General features: G+C 44.0%; 1 protein-coding gene across 1 annotated transcript; it reads left to right on the top strand.

The window, feature by feature from the left end:
* Positions 1–1,004: 1,004 nt before the first annotated feature.
* Positions 1,005–5,444, top strand: SRD5A2 (steroid-5-alpha-reductase, alpha polypeptide 2 (3-oxo-5 alpha-steroid delta 4-dehydrogenase alpha 2); the record flags this gene model as incomplete). The annotated part of the gene is made up of 4 exons (XM_009084517.1): positions 1,005–1,168; positions 3,587–3,688; positions 4,668–4,818; positions 5,378–5,444. Coding segments are annotated over 4 exons (484 nt in total), but the record flags the coding sequence as incomplete, so codon positions are not given.
* Between the last annotated feature and the right edge of the window lie 13,861 nt (positions 5,445–19,305).

The raw sequence follows: 19,305 nt of genomic DNA, 5'->3' as shown, positions 1-19,305 counted from the left end.
TATAACTTCTCCATTTCACTCTCCCAAGGATGATATGGATTGTATCAAGAGGGATACTCCCACCAGAAGCAAACATATATGAACATACAAGCAACTATACAAGCACCAGTTATTTGCTCACACATGTGAATGCCAGTGTTAGCACAGCTTTTGTCTAAGGAAGCCCTAGGTGCTGGAGCTGTGTGGCAATCTTGGTATTTAGCATATTAAACTTAGGGCTTTAGCTCTTCTTACTATAAAAGTCTGAAATCATGGAGGGGAGACAGGGACTGGAGACAAACTAGCTCCCCCAAGCAGCCAAAATACATTGCTCTGCCTCTATGTGGAAGTGTCTGAGCAGAGCAGGACAGAGCTGCTGGGTGTTGGAGATGCATGGGGGTCCTTGAGTGGAGTGGGAGGCGCTGGGAAAGGGGAATACAGCTTAGGCTATACACTGCAGGGGATGAGAGAGCCAGAGGAGTCTCAACACTGCCTTGAACTCCATCTGCCACCATGGACTAAAGCCCTCAGGGACTGATCTTCATAGTGGGATCAGGAATGTCTTCTTCATAAAAAAGCTCCTCCATGAAGCTTGTGGCACAGTAATGCTCATTTGGAGAACTGATATTGCAATGGATGCTGCCCCTCACAAACATCAGTGATGTCTGAACACCATGATGCCCACGTGCCTCCTGTTTGTGGGCACAAATTCCTCTTTTCACCAGCAAGGGAGAAGGAAGGTACAGAGACATTCCCAAAGCATCAGTGAATCTGGATGAGCTTTTTAACTTCCCACCTTGTGTGCAGTCATGAAGGACTAGATAAAGATGGGTATCTGCAGTATTTCATGTTTATATTAATTGCTGATCTGATATTGTTGCAGTTGTTTATAATTTTTTTAATCTTTATTGACCTATTTTCTATTTTGTGGGGTTTTTTCAAGATTTTTCTCCCTACAGCAGAGAAATTGCAAATACAATGTTATCGTGAGCAATGTGCTGACTTTGTTTTCTTATCTACCTTAGGACATTTATTTACCCTTTCTTCACTAGAGGCAGACCTTTCCCACTGCAATTGCTTTTCTTTGGCATGTTATTCTGTATCTATAATGGCTTCCTCCAGGGGTACTACCTGATTTACTGCGCTGAATACCCAAGCGATTGGTGCACCGACATCAGATTTACATCAGGTAATTACAGCTGCAGGACTCCCAAGATCTAATCTCCAAGCAATTTGTAAGCATTTTGAATTATACCCTAATCTTCACTGAACATGTGAGTCAAATCTGTTGTGATGGAAATCAGCATAAGACCTGTCTGCTGGCCCAGGTAAAACAAATGTGCAGTGTCTTTTTTTTCCTGCTAGGCAGGCACCTTTGAAGGTGTATGATGTTATGTGTTAGTCTTAAATCACCAGCCTTGTTTTACTGACACCACTCCAGAGCCTCCTGCTGCTATGGGCTGTGGAGATGCAATCTTAGGCCCCAGGTACATGGGGATGTGCCCTTGCTCAGCCAGAAGTGTCCACCCAGCAGTGGCTGTGCATGAGCACAAGCTGTGGATTTTTTTTCCCTGCCAGGGAGCTTTGCACTTGATACAGCTATTCTGACTGAGAGAGGAAACAAGGGCAAAACCCCTGCATGAATGAAGCTTTAGGGACAAAGGGCTCTTTCTTCTCGTGTAAAGCACATGGGAAGATTAGAGATCACGCTCAGTCTGGTTGTATGTTAATGTGGTTCCTTTATATTCCGTAACTTAACAGCCCAGCTGAATTTCACACCGTTGAAATCCCTCGGAGAATAAGTGAACAAGAGCAGCTAGGTGGCATTGCAGTTTTGGTGCTGCTCAGAGGGTGTTTTTTAAATGCAAACATAGAAATGAAGATTAGCATGGAGGCCTGAGGAAATGTTTTGGAATATGACAAGTGCAAACTAACCAAGGTATTTTCTGTACCCTGTTTCAGACTGTGAATGCAAGTTCAGTCTTTTCAGACAGCATCACATATTAAAAATTCTGGATACTGTTTAGTAAGAGCTACCATACCTAAGAAAGAAAATACCACATCACTTAACTTGCATGATGAATAAACTATATATTTAATAGGGAAAAAAGAAAGAAAATCAGTATTAGACATACTTGAAATATTAAATAAAAACCAAATAGTCTATTCTTCCTGTACAGACTCTTACCAGCTTTCTGTTGCTACTGGAAGTGTTGAGGTTTTATCAGCATTTAGTCTTTTTCTTTATGCTTCATAGTGCACACACCACCTCTATTTCTTTCCTTGCTTCCCAGTCATTGTCAGAGGTGGTTTTCTCAGTGTCTAATGTGGCATGAAATGTAGGGCATGTCACCTGCAGAGTTTCTCAATCAAATGCCTCTAGTTTTTCAGCTAAATGGAATATGGTAAATGGATTGTTGTAGCCAGAAACTCAGCATCCTTCAGCGAGTAAGTGCTCTCCGTGCTTGCCCATAGTTCTGTCCAAGCAGCCTTGCTGCCAGCAGACTGAGCTGTGCTGAGATGTAGGTTCCCTTCCCAGCTCCAGTGATGTGCTGGATGAGTTTGTGTCTCTGTGCTCCTCTTTCTCCAGCAGTAAAATGAGAGTATTGGCACCTGACTACAGCTCAGTGGTTACTCTGCAGGAACATCCACAGCTGTGGCTAGCTGCCATCAGCTAGTAGTGTCACTTGAGTACTTTGTGTATCCCTTGAACGTTCAATAAATGCTGACTGTGGCCACGTGGGAAGGTCAGCTTTTTCTCACGTCACCTGAAAGTGCTTTGATCGAGTACTGTGTTCAACTCTGGGGCCCACAATGTCGGGAGGCAAGTGCAGAGAAGGGCCATGAAAATGACTGGAGGGCTGGAGCACCTTTCCTATGAAGACAGGCTGAGGGAGTTGAGGCTGTTCAGCCTGGAGAAGAGAAGGCTCCAGGGAGACCTAATAGCAGTCTTCCAGTACCTAAAGAGGGGCCTACAAAAGAGCCCCTACAATAAACAAACTGTTTACAATAGCATGTAGTGATAGCACAAGGGGGCAGGGCTTTGAACTAAAGAAGATTGTTGGATGTGAGGAAAATGTTTTTTACTCTAAGGGTGGTGTGACACTGGAACAGGTTGCCCAGGGATGTGGTGGCTGCCCTGACCCTGGCAGTATTCAAGGCCAGGTTGGATGAGGCTTTGAGCAACCTGATCTAGTGGAAGGTGTCCCTGCCCATGGAACTAAATGTTGGAACTAAATGATCTTTAAAGTTGCTTTCAACACAAACCATTCTATTATTCTATGGTTTTACCAGCAGAACAATATGCTCAGGATGGTCATTTTTCTATCCAAAGTTGCTCTCCACACTGAAGCTGTGTGATGCAGGTGATCCCACAGGAAAGTGGTCCTGCAAGTGGCACAGACATAGAAGGTTATTTGTCACCAGTCACCTGTCCTTCGCCTGTTCATTAGCCTTCTTGGTAGCAGCACTTCTGACTTGAAAGAGAGAACCCACCCCCTGTTAGGACCCCTAACTGCCTGCTGCAAAGATAAATCTGAAATACGGGCTTGAGTATGGATAGTTAGGCAGAACTGTCTTTCTAATCCATTGCTTGTTTCTTTCTTAGGCCTCCTCTTATTTCTGCTGGGAATGGGAATCAACATTCATAGTGATCTCCTGCTGCGCCAGCTGAGGAAACCTGGAGAAGTCACTTACAAGATTCCTCAAGGTATATTCTTATCCCCCACCTCCTTGAAGAAAGTAGGGCAGCAGGATAGATAATGTTTTCTGACTGAATTCACAGGAAAGTGACAATAATAGCAGAGATAATGGTATCATACAGGTGCTCCTCTAAGCTGCAGGGGCTAGTGTGAGCTGGCTGCAGACAATCCAAGAGAAGCAACAAGAGTATCTGGAAAACATGAATTGTGAGGAGACATTTTAGGAAATGGTCTGGGTAATTTAGAGAAGATTGAAGTGGGACATAGGAAGAGGATTTTAGCCTTGTAAAAAGCAGCTGCAAAGAAGAAAATATTCTTTTCAATGCCCAGGAAGAAGAAGTAGTGGACTTCCTACACTGCAAAAGGAAGATTCAAAGCATAAACTTCAGGGGTAAAAATAACACCAAGGACGCAAGGTGCTGAATTTCCTTTCCAGGAATTGTCTAGCTCTGTAGAGCAATACAGATGGGGATCCAGGCGTTTCTTGGTTTTGGTGTTGACTCCTACTACTGGTTTGTTATGGATGGTAATATCTCTCCTCCAGAGTTTCTCACTTCCAATACTTGCCTGCCCCTTGCAGATGTTGTGATTAGGTAAGATGCAAAACTGAGATCCAGATTTTGCATTCTACAAAGGTAATGAAGTTGCAAAATATTTTGGGGACATAAGAAAAATTGACTAATGTTAATAATTTTAATTTAAGTCTAATAATGGGCTTTCTAAGCCCTTGTCCAAATGAAAATAAATAATTGTGAAAGTGCTGGAAGCCTCTGAGTCAGAACCACCTTTGATTCTGGTACTTGTACAAGGGTTTTGTACAAGACCCTGATTTGGCATGGTTCGACTGGCTTCAGGGAAGTGGGTTTAGGTTGCTGCTATGGGCTCTGAATAAGAAAGGTAGCATATTCTGCTGCTGACTTTATGAGAAAGAGCTTTCCATGTGCAGGAGATGACTGTAAAAACTAAATATTTTGTCTGTTGATGCAGGGGGACTGTTCACCTATGTTTCTGGAGCCAACTACTTTGGAGAAATTGTGGAATGGTTTGGTTTTGCCATAGCAACATGGTCCCTTCCAGCCTTCGCCTTTGCCTTTTTCACACTTTGCTGCATTGGGCCACGTGCTTATCACCATCACAGGTATATCAAACTGTTCCTTGCTCTATGCTGCTGCTTGCTCTTGGAGTGCAGTTTGCAAAATGCCAGGGAGGAGCAGATTCAGGAAAAAATTGAAATACTGAAATTTAATTCTATGTCCAAGAAGGTAATTGGCTTATTTGTGACTGGGTGAAGGGCAGGCAGTCAGCTGGAGCCCCTGTCAACTGAGCCTGACAATCATTTCATCTGACATGGGTTAGCATCGCTGCTTCCACTGTATTAAAGCCTCTTTTTACTGAGCCTCTTAAATGGAAGCCTTTCCTAAGGGTTCCCTTGCAACTTTGGTAGTTCTTTGGAGTAGATATGGTGCCCTGCTCTGAATTCCCAAAGTTTCTACTTTAGGTCTGTTAGAACCTTAACAGTATTATCAGCTTTCACTTCATTAAATAAACTGGTGAAAATAGTTTCAGAATGTTCTTTTGCAGAGGTTACAAAGCAAGGCAGTTTGGAGGAGTTTTAAGGTTCCTCAGCTCAGTTGTATTGAAACTGTGTGGTTTCCTTGTATGTATGCAGGTTCACTCTCTTGCTTATTTTCTTTCAGGTACTATCTCAAGACATTTACGGACTATCCAAAATCAAGGAAAGCCTTGATTCCTTTTGTTTTTTAATGATTGAAATATGGACTCTTTTTTTTTTTTCTGTTTTTATAGGGATTTGTTTTTCAATTCCTAGTATTAATGTTAGGTCTGGCTATAATTAATTGTACAAATGATACCCTGGGGTTGTAACAGGCAAGAAGGTAATTTGGAACTGAAGTTCTTGTTTTTAATTACAGGGGAAATTGCAGATAACTGTGGGCAAAGGGACTCCCCAAACTACATGTTTGCTTGTCACTAGAGTTCTACCTATGGAAAATGAACATGTAACTGCACTGACATCAGAGATAAAGCATTGGCTAAGAAATTGATGCAGAAAAATAGAAAATAAGCCCATAACTTTGGATAATATCTTCAGCAGCCACTGGAATTTATAGAACCTCTGCAACTGCTTCTTCCTGCCTCAGTGCTGTAGCACACGTCCTTGCTCTGCCAGCAGTGCCCTTGGTGTTGCCACACTTTAAATGGGAGTAGGGGTCTCATTTGCCAGAAAAATTACTCAGCCCATTATTTTTCATCTAAAAGCCAGCTTAGCTCCCAGAAGCATCATGTAACAAGGGGGCACTTGTGCCAGCCCAAGGCTGGGAGCAGTGTGCCATGGCACAGAGGTGATGTGAAGAAGTACATAGAGATGGAATTATCTTACGCTGGCACTCACAAGCACAATGTCTGTGTTCCTTCCCTAAGCAATAGTCTCCTTACTGTTAGATGATTAATCTTTAGCTATCAGGGTTTGTTTTTTAAATGTACTTTGTTATAGCAATTGCAGCTCCATTAGGATTTTTTTTCTCTTGCAAATCCAGACCTGTTTTCAGAATAAAAATTTTTCCACTCAAAACCACTCAGCTGTTGTTCATAAAACGGCTTGAGATGGTGATGTATGACAAAAAAATTACAATAAATAAAAAGCTCTGTGTTGAAGAAAATGTTCTCTGACACACTGGCAGTACATTTTGTCTATGGAGAACATTTGCAGATACACTTATTAGGAAATGATGCAGAGATATTATTGAATTTTCATAAAAACACAGGATGTCTCTTCTTAATTTCAGAATACAGTTAGGAATTTTTCCAAAAGTGTCATTAACCCCAATAGGAAGAGACGTCCCTACGGATGCTGATAGTTTTAGTTACTCTTTAGACCATAAAATCCTGCTAAGAATTATGCTGAGTAGCTGGAAAGAAAAAGATCAGGCTGCACACATGAAACATACTACCTGCTGCTGGAGTAACCTGATTGATTGTATGCAATTTCCTCCAAAACACAATAAATTTGATGTAAAACACAAAGCTGTGCTAGCCTGTGTCTTACTGTCTGCAGAAACAAGTCTCTGTGATGTTGTTTACCAAGTCCTGCTCACGCTGGCTTCCTCCTTTTGGGCAGACCCTCCCTTCTTTGCTCATATTATTAATTGTCTTCATTACCAGAGAGCAGAGAAGCCAGCTGAGGCTGGTTCCCATTGCACAGTGCCTCCACAGCCCACAGCTGGACTCTTTTCCATGTTTAGCCAAAGGTAAGGGAGGGACAAAACAAGGCACAAGCAGAATTGTTGTTGCATGGGATGAGAGTTTTGTGTTAGCACCACAAATGTATTTTCCTTTCGTTTCCTTATTTAAAGCAAGGCTGGAGGCAATGAGGGTATCGGGATGGAGGGAATGGCTTCTTCCCCAGGGAGCGGATGCTGAGTGTGAGCAGCAGTTGTGCTCCCTAGAGCTTCCTGCCTAAACATCTCCTCCTTGATGATTCCTTCTGCACTTTTCCCCCCAAAGCCTAGCAAGTGATGAGAGAGAAAATAGCCCATGTGTGCCAATGTTCCTAACAGCTATCTCCTCCATCTATTTCTGAGTCAGAGGGAGAGCAGAGACCTAGCTCTGCCTCACCCTTTGGTCCAGAGCAGGGCTTGTGCAGATTCCTCTGTCCCTCCTAACTACCCCTCACATCAGAACAGGACTATTCCCTGCATTTATTTTGTCTTACTTAATATGTGCACCAGATGGACCATTATTGCCACTGTCAGTCCCAGGTATCCACTGCAAGAAGCAGGGATTGGGGTGGAAGAATTGGTGCTGGCCCAAGGTAGGAGATAGTCTGCATGCAGGCTGGGAGCCCCACAGCCTGGCACCCCTGCACTGGCTGAGCACCTCGAGGTGCTGGATGCCTCTCAGGAGCAACTTCATCCTCTCTGTCATGGGCCTTGGACATGCTGTATGGAAAAGGGCTGCAGTCAGGAAAGGATCACAACTTCCTTCTGCCCACTCCTGTGGCATTTTTGGAGAGCAGAAGAGACACACGTGTGCTCTAAGTCTCGTACAGGCAACGGCTGCAGTTAATCCTGATGGAGAGAAGACACAGGCTCTCCCCGTGTCAGGTTCCCCCATGAGGCTGGTGGCTGCTGCCCTCCCTGCAGGGACACCAGCCTGTCCCACAGGAATGCACCAGGGCAGCACACCTGTGGCAACAATGCTCCTGAGAAATTTCTTTCACCATCCTTTACTTTTATGAAGAAAACTATAATCACTTTGTCTGTGGGAGAAAAAATCATAGAATCATCACAGAATCATAGAATTTAGGGGTTGGAATGACCTTACAGATCATCTAGTCCCAAACCCCCTGCTATGGGCAGGGACACCTCCTCACTAGATCTGACATTTTCATATCTCTCTCTGCAAGCCTCTGGAGGCTATGTACACATATGATTTCAGAGCTGACTGTAAAGAGTTTTGTAGAGCAGCACTTCTCTGACTTTTTTTGTAATGTCCTTTTGTTCTACCAAAAGCCAACAGATGTGTCCTCTGCTGGTAAGCATTTAAAATAATAGCTCATTCTTTTTCTCCCCCTTTTGCAATACTGTTTTTCTGTTTGGTTTTGTACCATCATTCACATTTGAGTTTTCATTTCTCTGTGAGGATCATTTATGTTTGGGTGCTGTTCCTGCAGAGAGAGCCTTCCCCAGAACAGCAGAGTGTTGCTGCTCTGATAGAAAGACCTCTCTTACACAGAGCTGATAACTCAGCCTTCATCTCTGCTGGCAGTCTGCTGGGAAAATGAATCCTTTGTCCCCAGGACTCCTGTTAATTTAATTATTTTTGTATTGTTGGAGTGCTTTTTTCAAAAGCTGACTTTCTGCAAACATGGGCTATCCCGCTGTGGTAATACACAAATGGCTTAATCATGCATCCAACAGTTTCTTCTGTGGAACATGTTTTCCCCACCTTAGTGATCAGACAGACCACTTATGGATACCAGAATTCAGATATCTAATCTATTCTGACAACCAAAACCAGAATTAAATGCTGTTCACTGGGAGGCAAAGAGGAGAACAATGGCACTTGCCAGCCCTCATTCCCATCTCGGTGTGCCACACACACTTCAGCCTTCGCCTGGCTTCAGTCCATGCTTCAGATGAGAGGTCACTCAAGACAACAGAAACCAGCTCCAGGCAATGTAGAGCATTTGTAGTTCTTTTAAAGCACATATTTTACATAATATATTTACACAAAAAGCATAGAAAAAAACACCCAAATTTTGGCCCTTGAGTGACTGTCTTTAGGACAAGTAATCATCTGGGAACTGCACTCCTCCTCCCATTACTCTCCTGGAATAGAGTCTCTTATGCTTGGCCAGAAGCTCTGAATGTTTCTGCAGAAATATCAAACCATGGTGTGTCCTGAAACCAGAAATACTGAGGAACTCTTCCTAGGTAGGTACAGTGCTCTAATGGCTTGGGCTCAAGAATATCTGTTTTGTACTCTTGACCACGTCACTGATTGATGAACTCCAGCAAGTTACCACTTTTGAGGTTGTTTTCTATTGCTTTTCTCTGGAAATCATCTTAAAGACCAAGATTTGTTTTCACAGCACTGGACAAAGCAGTCCCAAATTCAGTTGAGACCTGTAGATGCAGATACAACATAAATAAGGTACAGCCTGTTGCATATTCTTGGGAGACAGAGTTATTATAATATTGCAGAATATTCTAGAGACGTATAAGAGCTGGCCACAGGGTCGCCATGCCCACAGGGCACTGGGTTCCCCCCTGTGAAGGGGAACTCAGGTTTCTGGTAATCCTGGGAGAGTCCTTCTCTGCATCCTCATCCTCATCTTTCTTGTCCTTGGCTTCCCTGATAAGAGGCTGGCACAGCTCAGGATGTTACACCAGAACCAAGCCCTCCTCACCCAGCATGGTCAGGCATACACACACAGTCCTGAGGGAATCTAGTTTGTGTGAAGGAAACTCCTGATCTGACTCCCATTCCCCAGCAAGAGAGCAGCGCACAGATGATTTGTAAATCTGCCTCTGCCAAAATAGTATCTCTGCCATTTGATCAGAAAATCTGTATTTCAGATCTCTGCGGGAGCAGAAACCCTGTCCTTTCACCAATTACATACTTGGAAGATATACGAGTAGAGGAAACCAAGAAAATTATCTGCACGATGGATTTCTAGAGGCCTTTAGACAATTTAAAAATACCAGGAAACATCACTCTTGGGATAAATAGCTGGAATTAAAGCAATTTTGCATCAATGAGGTCCCCTGATCTAAATCCTCTGTTCCCTCTGCTAGTAATTTATATCTGGCACTCTGGTTGTAAATAGGAAAACGTGTATTTCAGCACTGAACATACTAATCCTGCCTTTCACGGCAGGGTGAAACTTTACCCTCACACATCCTGGCAGCCTTCTACACTGAGAGATGTTTCAGGGGGTGCTAACTGAGTTATGCCAGGCAGTCCTCTTATGGGTGATAGAACTTCAGCTTCACAGCCAGCAAGCCAGAGCTTGAGCCCAAGGGGTTACGAGCAGGGACTGTCACAAAACTGGGATGGACACCCTAGAGCTGTACTAACAACATTGGACTGAACTTGGGCTTGGCAACTGGTGCTTTGCAGCATGTCAAATGGTGAAATTTTCCCTGACTTCAGCAAGGCTCTGGTTTCACTTGTGTTTTTCCTGTTCAGATGTATTAGTGGCCAGTAGCCAGTGATTTTCAGCACTGTTCCTACCCAGCATGTGTTAACCCTGGCAACTCAGGCAAGCTTCTTTTCATACAACAATATTGTCATTTCCCCCCATTTCTGACTGAGATGCTTTTTCACAGGTATTTCAGAATTTCTCCTCCCCCTAGGTCTTGGGTTCTCAACCATTACCTACGAGGAAGAGTAGGATAGGCTGATTGTGTACTCTATGGTTGCCCCTTCTTTTTGTTACCAGAGTAATTCTTCGCAGTCTGGTTTAGCCACCAGCACAAGCAGAGACTGCCACTCCTGCAGCCCAGCTGAGAGCATTTGCCCTTCTGGCAGGATGGAGGCCAACCCAAACAACATCCCATAATGGCAAAAATTTGCACCATTTGATTAAGTTAATGGTTTGCCTTTTTTTTTCTTCTTGTTCATGTGCCAAGAACAACCTCCTTGAGTTTTCTCTCCTTCAATCCCCTCCAAGGTTTCTGAAGTCTTTTGAAATATGTGGTATGTTGTTTGGGTCTGTGTCAGCAAGTCCAGTATAAACCCTTCAGACCCCATCTGAGCTGACAGTTCCTGAGCTGTGCCTTGGCTCTGTGAGGTCAGTGCCCTTCCATCTCTTGCTTTTCCTCTTGCCCACCTCATAGGCTTTTCCTCTGCTCTTTTTCAAATGGATCTCATTTGAAGTACTGGGCTCTCCAAGGTGCTGCAGTTGGGATTTTGCCACCGTGGGAGATGTACCCTGCATACTTCCATTATGCACCTACCCAGCATGCAGCCTACATTCTCAGGTGGCAAATAAAAGCCATTAGAGGAAAGAAAATGGAGTTTCCTGCCCGAAAAGCAAGTGAAATCAGAAGATACTAGAAGAAAACTGAATTTTCACCCTTTAGAAGGTCATGGAGGGGGTGAACACAGGGGGAACTTCCTTGTACACCCTGGGAGGGCAAAAGGGTCAGGTCCTGGACTAAGGCAGGGGATCCATGGCAGGGTTGTCTTGCTTGGGAAGTCAGCCCAGGTCAGATGAGGAGCTCCATAAAAAGTTCAATGACAGTAAGAAACAGGAAAGCTACATGCACATTGCTGAGAAGGTCACTGGGAGCTTTGAGGATGGAGTTCAGGGTGGGATGAAGGCAACAGCAGGGCCAGTGCTCTCTGCCTGGACTAGTCATCCCCAGTCTTAGCTCTTGAGGCTAAGGATGAAGGAGCACCTTTAACATCAGCTCTGATGAGTACCAGTGGACAGCTTTGCATGTTCAGGGTGTCATCCTTACTCTGAGCATGGTATTATGTTCCCTGAAGTGGGGTGATGCTAGAGGTTGATGCTGGGTTATGATTCTCCTGGGACTCTGTTGGCCAGAGCTCTGTTTAGACTCTGACTTAGCCAGGACTATATGAATGGGTCCTGGCTAGAAAGGCTACCATGAAAAAGTTAACTGATTGGGCTGCCTTTATACGATAAGGTGTTTTTGGATGCTGCCTCAAATGTACCCATTTGTGCAATGTCGTCTGGATGATGTCTGGATGTTCTTGTAATCCAGACATCACCTGCTTATACCCTGCTAATCATTATCATTAATTTGCAACCAATATTCAGTGAAATTGATTCACAACTTTTGATCAAGCCCTGGCTTTGCAGGGCAGTCAGTGCCATAGCACCATGTCTCCTCAGTTTTTCTGACTGTTAGCATATCTAATCTGAGGTCTACTGCCACTGCATAGCTGCTGCTGCTCAGAGGACGTTACGAGCTGTTCCCTGCTCCTCTGGGTGAAGCAGTAACTGGGAACTGAGTGAACTGAAATTTGAGTAAATCATACGAATGGTTCCGATTATGCCAGATACCCAGTGCAATTAGAGGGTTACAGAGAGGGAACAATTTAACCGGAGCAGTGGGTCTGCCTGGGCATCTCCCAGGAGGTCAGTGAGCGTGTGATGTTTTCTGAGAAGAAAACATGCTTCCTCCACCCAACACTCCTTTGTTTGGGGTTTTCTGCTGTGCTTAAACTCCGAGGGGAGGAGCAGCCAAGGAGGGATGAGTCAGGGCAGTGACTCAGAGGTGGAGCTGGCTTGCAGTCCAGCTGGAGCCTTACATCACAGGGCTGGCGTGGTTGATGCAGGCAGTGGTGCGGCTGGAGAGACTCCCAGTACATTCTCCTTACTAGCAACCCTGACAAAAGATCCAGTGACTTTTTGGCATCTTTTAGCACATTCTCTGCCAAAAAATGCCGCAAATGTTCACCTGCTTCCATCTGACTTAACTTCTCCGAACACAAGTGACCAGGCATAGTCATGGGATTGCAGGCGAGGTCTCAACCTCTGTCTTTATGTCATTACACCAAAGCCTACTGAAAATGCCTGGCCTGACACATTTGACAATTGTTATTTACCTTGGTTTATGTTTGTATAACACTGGGAACCCATGATAGTCCTGCGGTTCATTAATGCACCCCAGTGACCACCCGTGACACCTGCTCAAGGGATCTCTGTGTGACTTGGAAAGACCTCCTATAGAGGTTTCATCCAGCCTGGAGAACTGCTCAGCTTTAGCAGCTGATCTTAGCAAGAAGCAGCTTGTTAACACCCCTCAGCCAGAGCTATCGTAGGGTAGCTGCTGTGAGAGGCAAGTGCACACTCACTCTCCTGAGAAGGATGCTATGCCCTCCCCATCCTGCTATATGAGACGGTCTTTCAGTATGAAAACATGTTGCCCAGCTGCTACCATGGGAAATAGCAGGAAGGACTAAGAAACATATTCAGAAGAGCTCCAGGAGTAAAGCAGACTCCTTTTTCTGGGAAAAACAAAAGTATGCACCCAAGCTAGGACACGGAGTTATTTCCCCCCTTCCTTGAGCTGAGGAAGGTAACTGAAGCGATGATATCTCATGTGGAAATGGTGAAAGCGAAGATGTTTTGTGCCTGCTCCTTTCTGATTAAGAAGGAGTGAAGAAGGCTGGTGGCTGGAGGAACAGCTCGTTGCCTGAGTTTGGCTGAGCACTGCATGTCACCTGCTCCTGAGGCTGGGTTTGAAACCCTTTAGTTTACTGTCTTTTATTTCTCAGCACCAGAAGGATGTCCCAATCACAGCAAAGTGTGTTTTGGTGATATTTTTGTCCCATGATCTGAGGAGATGTCGACAGGTCTCACTTCCTACCAACTGCAATGCTGCAGTTGCTTAATGCAGAGTGTTGTCACATTACTAGCTTCTCAGAGAGAGCATTTCAAGTTCCTAACCTCTCATTCAAATCATTTGATGAAAATACCATAATAATTTTATTGCTATAGCCATAAACATAAGATGCTGTGCAAGTTTCCATCCAAACAGCCTAAAACCCCATTTACTTCAATAAAATTACCATGAGTAATTTGTAGCTTTTCACTTGAGAATGTGTTCACACATGTAGGGAATTAACTATTTTCAGATAAAATTACTTAGTGCCAGCAAATGACTATTATTTTGACTTGCCCAATCAGTTGCTAATGATGCAAGATGGGGAGGGAGAACAACACGTGCCTCTACCAGCTGTTATCTCCCTGTTATCCAAAGCGCATGAAGAAGTTGCTGGCAGTCATCACAAAAAGATTTTCTTTCTTCCTCTTCTAACACAAGTACAACAGCTGTTGCCTCTGGCAAGTGTAGTGTTTGCCCTATTGATGCTCATCCCATACAGAATTTTATAACAAACTGAACAAAAATAACCCCTCAACATGGTAAAAGTTGTGCAATGAATCAATCTTGTTTCCTATGGTTGGCACCCAAATAAGAAAAAAGAATGAAAGAATAATCTGGCCACATGAAGATATAATGGCCCTGAAACGAGACCTGTCCCATTCAGTAACCTAAGAAGAAGGACAGCAGCAGAAATTATCACCTCTTGTCACTTGGCGGGGCCTTAAATTTCCTACAAGTCTTCTTCTCATTGTCCATATGGAGGCCAGTGATAAGTGGTGTCCCTCAGGGGTTGGTGCTGGGGCTGATACCATTCAACATCTTTATCAGTGACATGGACAGTGGGACTGAGTGCACCCTCAGCAAGTTCACTGAGGACACCAAGCTGTGTGGGGCAGTTGACAGGTGGAGGGAAGGGATGTGCCATCCAGAGGGACCTTGACAGGCTTGAGAGGTAGAACAATGCAAACCTCGTGAAGTACAACAAAATGAAGCACAAGGTCCTACACCTGAGTCACAGCAATCCCAGACAACTGTAGGCTGGTCGGAGAAGTGATTGAGAGCAGCTCTGCAGAGAAGGTCTTGGAGGTGATGGTTGATGAAAAAAAGGTTGATGAAGTAGATGGAAACACATCATTTTGGTGGTGCACATGGCTGGTTTTTATAATTGTTCAGTGTTATGGCTGCAAGAAAAGTTTTTCCAGGGGAAGCTCTATCACAAGGCAGCCTGGGTACTAGAGCAACCAGCAACTCACATACTGCTGGCTCGGCAGGGCAGCTAAACATTTGCTTGGCAAACCCAATCCCTACTACTATGTATCATAAAAAGAAAAAAAATCACCTTCTCAGTACAGGAAACCCCTGAGTGCTGATTTTTCTTCTTTTATTTTTGCACCCAAGGTGTTGACTTACTGTCATCAGCATCACCCTGATCTCCCTCAGTTGGCTGTGGGGTTTTAACATCATATGTAAGTTCCACAATTCAGTTCCTTGCTTCTCTCCTTTTCATTCTGAGGACCTCACCTTTGCCCTTCTGTCTGCCTCACCAGTATATTGCACTGTATTCTGGTACTGTCCAAAACCACTTCAGGCTGAGGTGAAATAACTTGGATCAGCACACTGCAAAATAGTCTTAAAAGAGATTGACTAGTATTAAGGATTTGAATTCCCTTCCTAAAATCCAGCAGGTTAGCCACAACAGAACTCTTATGTACATAATTCTAAGTGCAAGCTCAGGGATCCAATGTGTCAGTCTCGAGGGTTATGTTTCTTCAGTTACAGCAGTACTTTATTCTGACAGACTTAATGGGCAATATGGTCAAAAGCAAATCCTAGACCTAATCCTCCTTTGCAGGGAGCAGCTTTTGATTAATAAAGCGAAAGGCGAAGAGCAGATGAAATCTATCACATATGCAAGGAGCTAAAATAATTTATCATATTTTGGGACAAGGCACATTGATTCAGAAGGACAGTGAGCTGGGGAGGAGGATCCCAGCTGCCATTGCTTAATTCCAGCTGGAGTGAGAGGCTATCAGCGAGTGTGCATTCTATAGCAGCATAATTTGTTATTTGACCAAAAGTCACTATCTGGATGTGGAAGTATCTAGGTAAAACCCAGTGATTTGTTCTCATGCAGAGAGGGATTAGAATACTGAATTAGCTTCTTACAGATGGAAAAATCTGTGCATTTTTATTCTCCAAAGTCAGGGCCAAGTCACAGAGATTATTTTGGGGTAAAATTCTCTAGTGTAATCAAGGGCAAATGTGGATTAGAATCCAATGGTACCTTTTGGACCTTCAGTAGGTCCTTGTATGCTGTTAGCTTTGCAAAATTCAAGAAAGGTGATGTTCATCATCCAACAAAAGGAGCAGCTGCTGGAGCTGTTCCTTGGCTGAAGTGCTGCTCAGCCAGGGGCCAGCAGTTCCTCCAAACTATATTTAATTTTGCAGAGTAACTTTTTGAGTGTATTTCTTAAGAGGTGGCAGTCACTGGTATGAATAAGTACACAGATCCACTTGCTATCCAGTTTGAAGCAGGACTACTCAGATGGCAGGAACTGGGATAGGTGGCTAACATTTCTGGCTCAATATATGATCTGTTACATGAATTTTGGCAAGACATTTCTCATTACAGCTGTTTCTCTTCCAGTTTGTCAAATTGCAATCACTTTGTGTGACAGGATGAGTGTAATCCTGTCTTTATATGAAGCCTAGTGAAATGGGACTCTCACCTCAGCCAGTGCACCTGGACCAAACTTGTTGAACTTAGATGTTTTCAGCTAGGTACATCTGAAAAAAATTTCTCAGAAGCCTGTTTGCCAGCAGCAGCAGAGACAGGAGCACACTGTAAGACTGCAAAGAAATCTGGAATTTCCTCTAGGGCTGCAGGAAAAATCACATAGCAAAACCAGGCAAAAGTTGCAGTCAGTAAGATCCCCAGTCAGCCCTCTCACTGACTGGTGCTGTCATACAAATGATAGTAAGTGATATCATACAACTTAATAGGACAAGAAGTAATGGGTATAAATAGAAAAAAGGGAAATTTAGATTAGCTGTTAGGAAGAAAATTTTTCCTGTGATCATGGTAAGACACTGGCACAGGTTGCCCAGGGAGGTTGTGGATTCCCCAGCCCTGGCAGTGTTCAAAGCCAGGTTTAATGAAGCCTTGAGCAGCCTGGTCTAGTGGGAGGTGTCCCTGCCCATGGCAGGTGGTGTTGGGACTAGATGATCTGTAAGGTCCATTCCAACCCCTTAACATTCTATGATTCTATAACTTGCTCACAACCAGTTTTAGATCACACAGCTGGTGATATATCTGACAGGAAACACATGCTTCTTTCCTCTGGAGATCCCTGGTAGCTTTTAAATGTTCAAGTCTTTTCCAAATCCTATGAAATTCTGCATGAATATAATCCTTCACAGGACGAAGCTAGACACCATATTGTTAGTTTCCTGGCACAGTGCTGCAGCATGCTGTGGTGGCACCCAAGAGAAGGAGCTGGCTCTGCAGGAGGCACTGGTAGCAGGGAGGCAGCACTATGCCCTGTGACCTTATTGAGCTATTGAAGTAATTCCTAGATTCATCCACTGTTAGAGGCTTAGCATCAAGAGAATAAATCGCTTCTTTGTCAGCATTTTTTCAAGGAACCCCATGTTTTTCCCACTGGCTGATGTTGAAAGCCATACAACCTTCAGTGAAAATGTTAGCTAGAAGAAGGGAGAAAATAGTAAATATGCCTCCCTCACTTGGATATTTTCTTACAATCAGCAAGAAACACAAATTGGCAAACATACTCATCTTAAATGCTCATTGTAGGACATCACCATCCATTCATTTCGTGAAAGCTGCACTGTCTTGTTTAATGAACATGGCACTGGTGTAGTTTCTAGTGGAGATGGGGCGACAGTCCAGCTGATCCTTGCCTCAAGTGATGTGTTTCAACGGAGTTGGTGCTACATATAAGATGGGTCTCTCTGGCAGGAAAAAGACCCGTCCTCAGAAAGCCCCTTGAGCCCCAGGCAAAGAAGCAAAGTCTGATGTAGGTCAGGTAGTGCCAGTGCTGGGAGCTGCCCCAGCTGTGCTAGGGACATGATCCCAACACAAACCAACCCAGGCATGCAGGCAGGGGCAGCCAGGCAGGAGGGCAAAGCATGGGAGCTTACCCTCTGCAGGCTCCCTCGGATCCTGGCTGGGCACTGCCCCATGCCTGAGGCTGCCGGAGGGGAACCTCAAGCTGGTGTTAATTTCCATTATGCCACTTCGAGAAAAATACTTTCTAGCTTTGAAATAGTGGAGTAGGAGAAGCTGAAAGGACTATATTCACAGCAATTCTTTGTTCCAGCAGTTAATGAGCAAATTCAGCAGACTGAGTGATGTCTTCTCCTCTAAATTGCTCACACCAGAGGTCACAGTGGCTCTTCCAAGGGCACTGGCTTTGTGTTAGCTGTCTCTGTACACAGAGGATGGATCACCTTAATTTTTCAGTATTGGTGGGTCAAAGCCAACGAGGCTCTGATCGCTTTCTGCAGGGCAGCAAGCACCCACTGACAAATGAGATGTCTTAGCATGTCTCAGGAGGTGATCAGCATCTGGCAGAATAAAAGGCTGCAGGGCTGAGCTACCCAGACAGCCTACACAACAATAAATTACACAGTGAAATTGCTGTGCTGGCAAATGTATTAGTCACTCACAGTCAGCAGTGCTTCTCGCACAGCTGGGCACACTGACATTAAACCTTACCTGCACAGGGAAATGACTCTTTCTCTCAAATATTTTCAAGAGCCAGTCTGTTGCAGATGGTTTGAGAAAACATAGCTATCCTGAGCTCCCCTGCACAAGGCCATGAGCAACCACTATAATTTGCTTTCTCTGCTTAAAAAGGAACTGGTAGGTTAATGCATGCTTTTCTAAAATCTGTTAGTCATTGCAACTTATATGACCACATTCCTCGTCAAAAGAAGCCAGTCTGAATTTTTTTTTTCAGGTTGCATTTTCTAACATTCAGGGGTTTGCCACATATGTTTGAATTTGATTGCCTCCAAGTTTTCTCATTAACACCTTTTGGTATTTTGCCCTAACGTCACACACAGATACTATAATCACCAAAGAAAATACCTAATACCAACAATCTCAAATTGATCCCTTCCCAGCTCAGCCTCTGTTGAATTAGGGCACTCCAAAATTGAACATGATATAAACCACCTTACACAAGCAGTATTTGCACAGTGATAATGAACTGTAGTCAGCAGAGTGATTTTGGTGCCAATGGAACAATTTCTCTCTTCGTTATTGGAGTGTTTTTATTTTAGACCTCAGAAAGCATCTGCAGGCTAGTTTGCAGCACCTCAGCATAGCAACCCACTTCTCAGTTCATTGCACTGTCTGTTGCTATTGCGCTGCATCAACTGCGTTCAAACATCCCTCTGCACCAGAAAACATGGGGAAACTGCATCTCAAAGAGATATTTTAAGACCTTATTCTTTAGGATTAATTTCTTATTTTCCAAATGTGCGAACTCATTATTCCTTTGTTCCAATATGAAAGGCAATGGGGATTTGTCAGAGTTGTAAGAGAGGCCTGAAATGCAACCCCAGGTCTGAATAAATTTTCTTTTTTAGTTCATGGGAAAAGCTTGATTTGGGGCTATTGACCATTGTGATTTCATAGAATCATAGAATTTTAGGGGTTGGAATGGACCCTACAGATCATCTAGTCCCAACCCCCTGCCATGGGCAGGGACACC

Source organism: Acanthisitta chloris, unplaced genomic scaffold (genome assembly GCF_000695815.1).
Source record: "Acanthisitta chloris isolate BGI_N310 unplaced genomic scaffold, ASM69581v1 scaffold25691, whole genome shotgun sequence".
NCBI classification, from domain to species: domain Eukaryota; kingdom Metazoa; phylum Chordata; class Aves; order Passeriformes; family Acanthisittidae; genus Acanthisitta; species Acanthisitta chloris.
The sequence above is the reverse complement of the archived record's forward strand: the minus strand, read 5'-3'. Positions and strand labels throughout refer to the sequence as shown.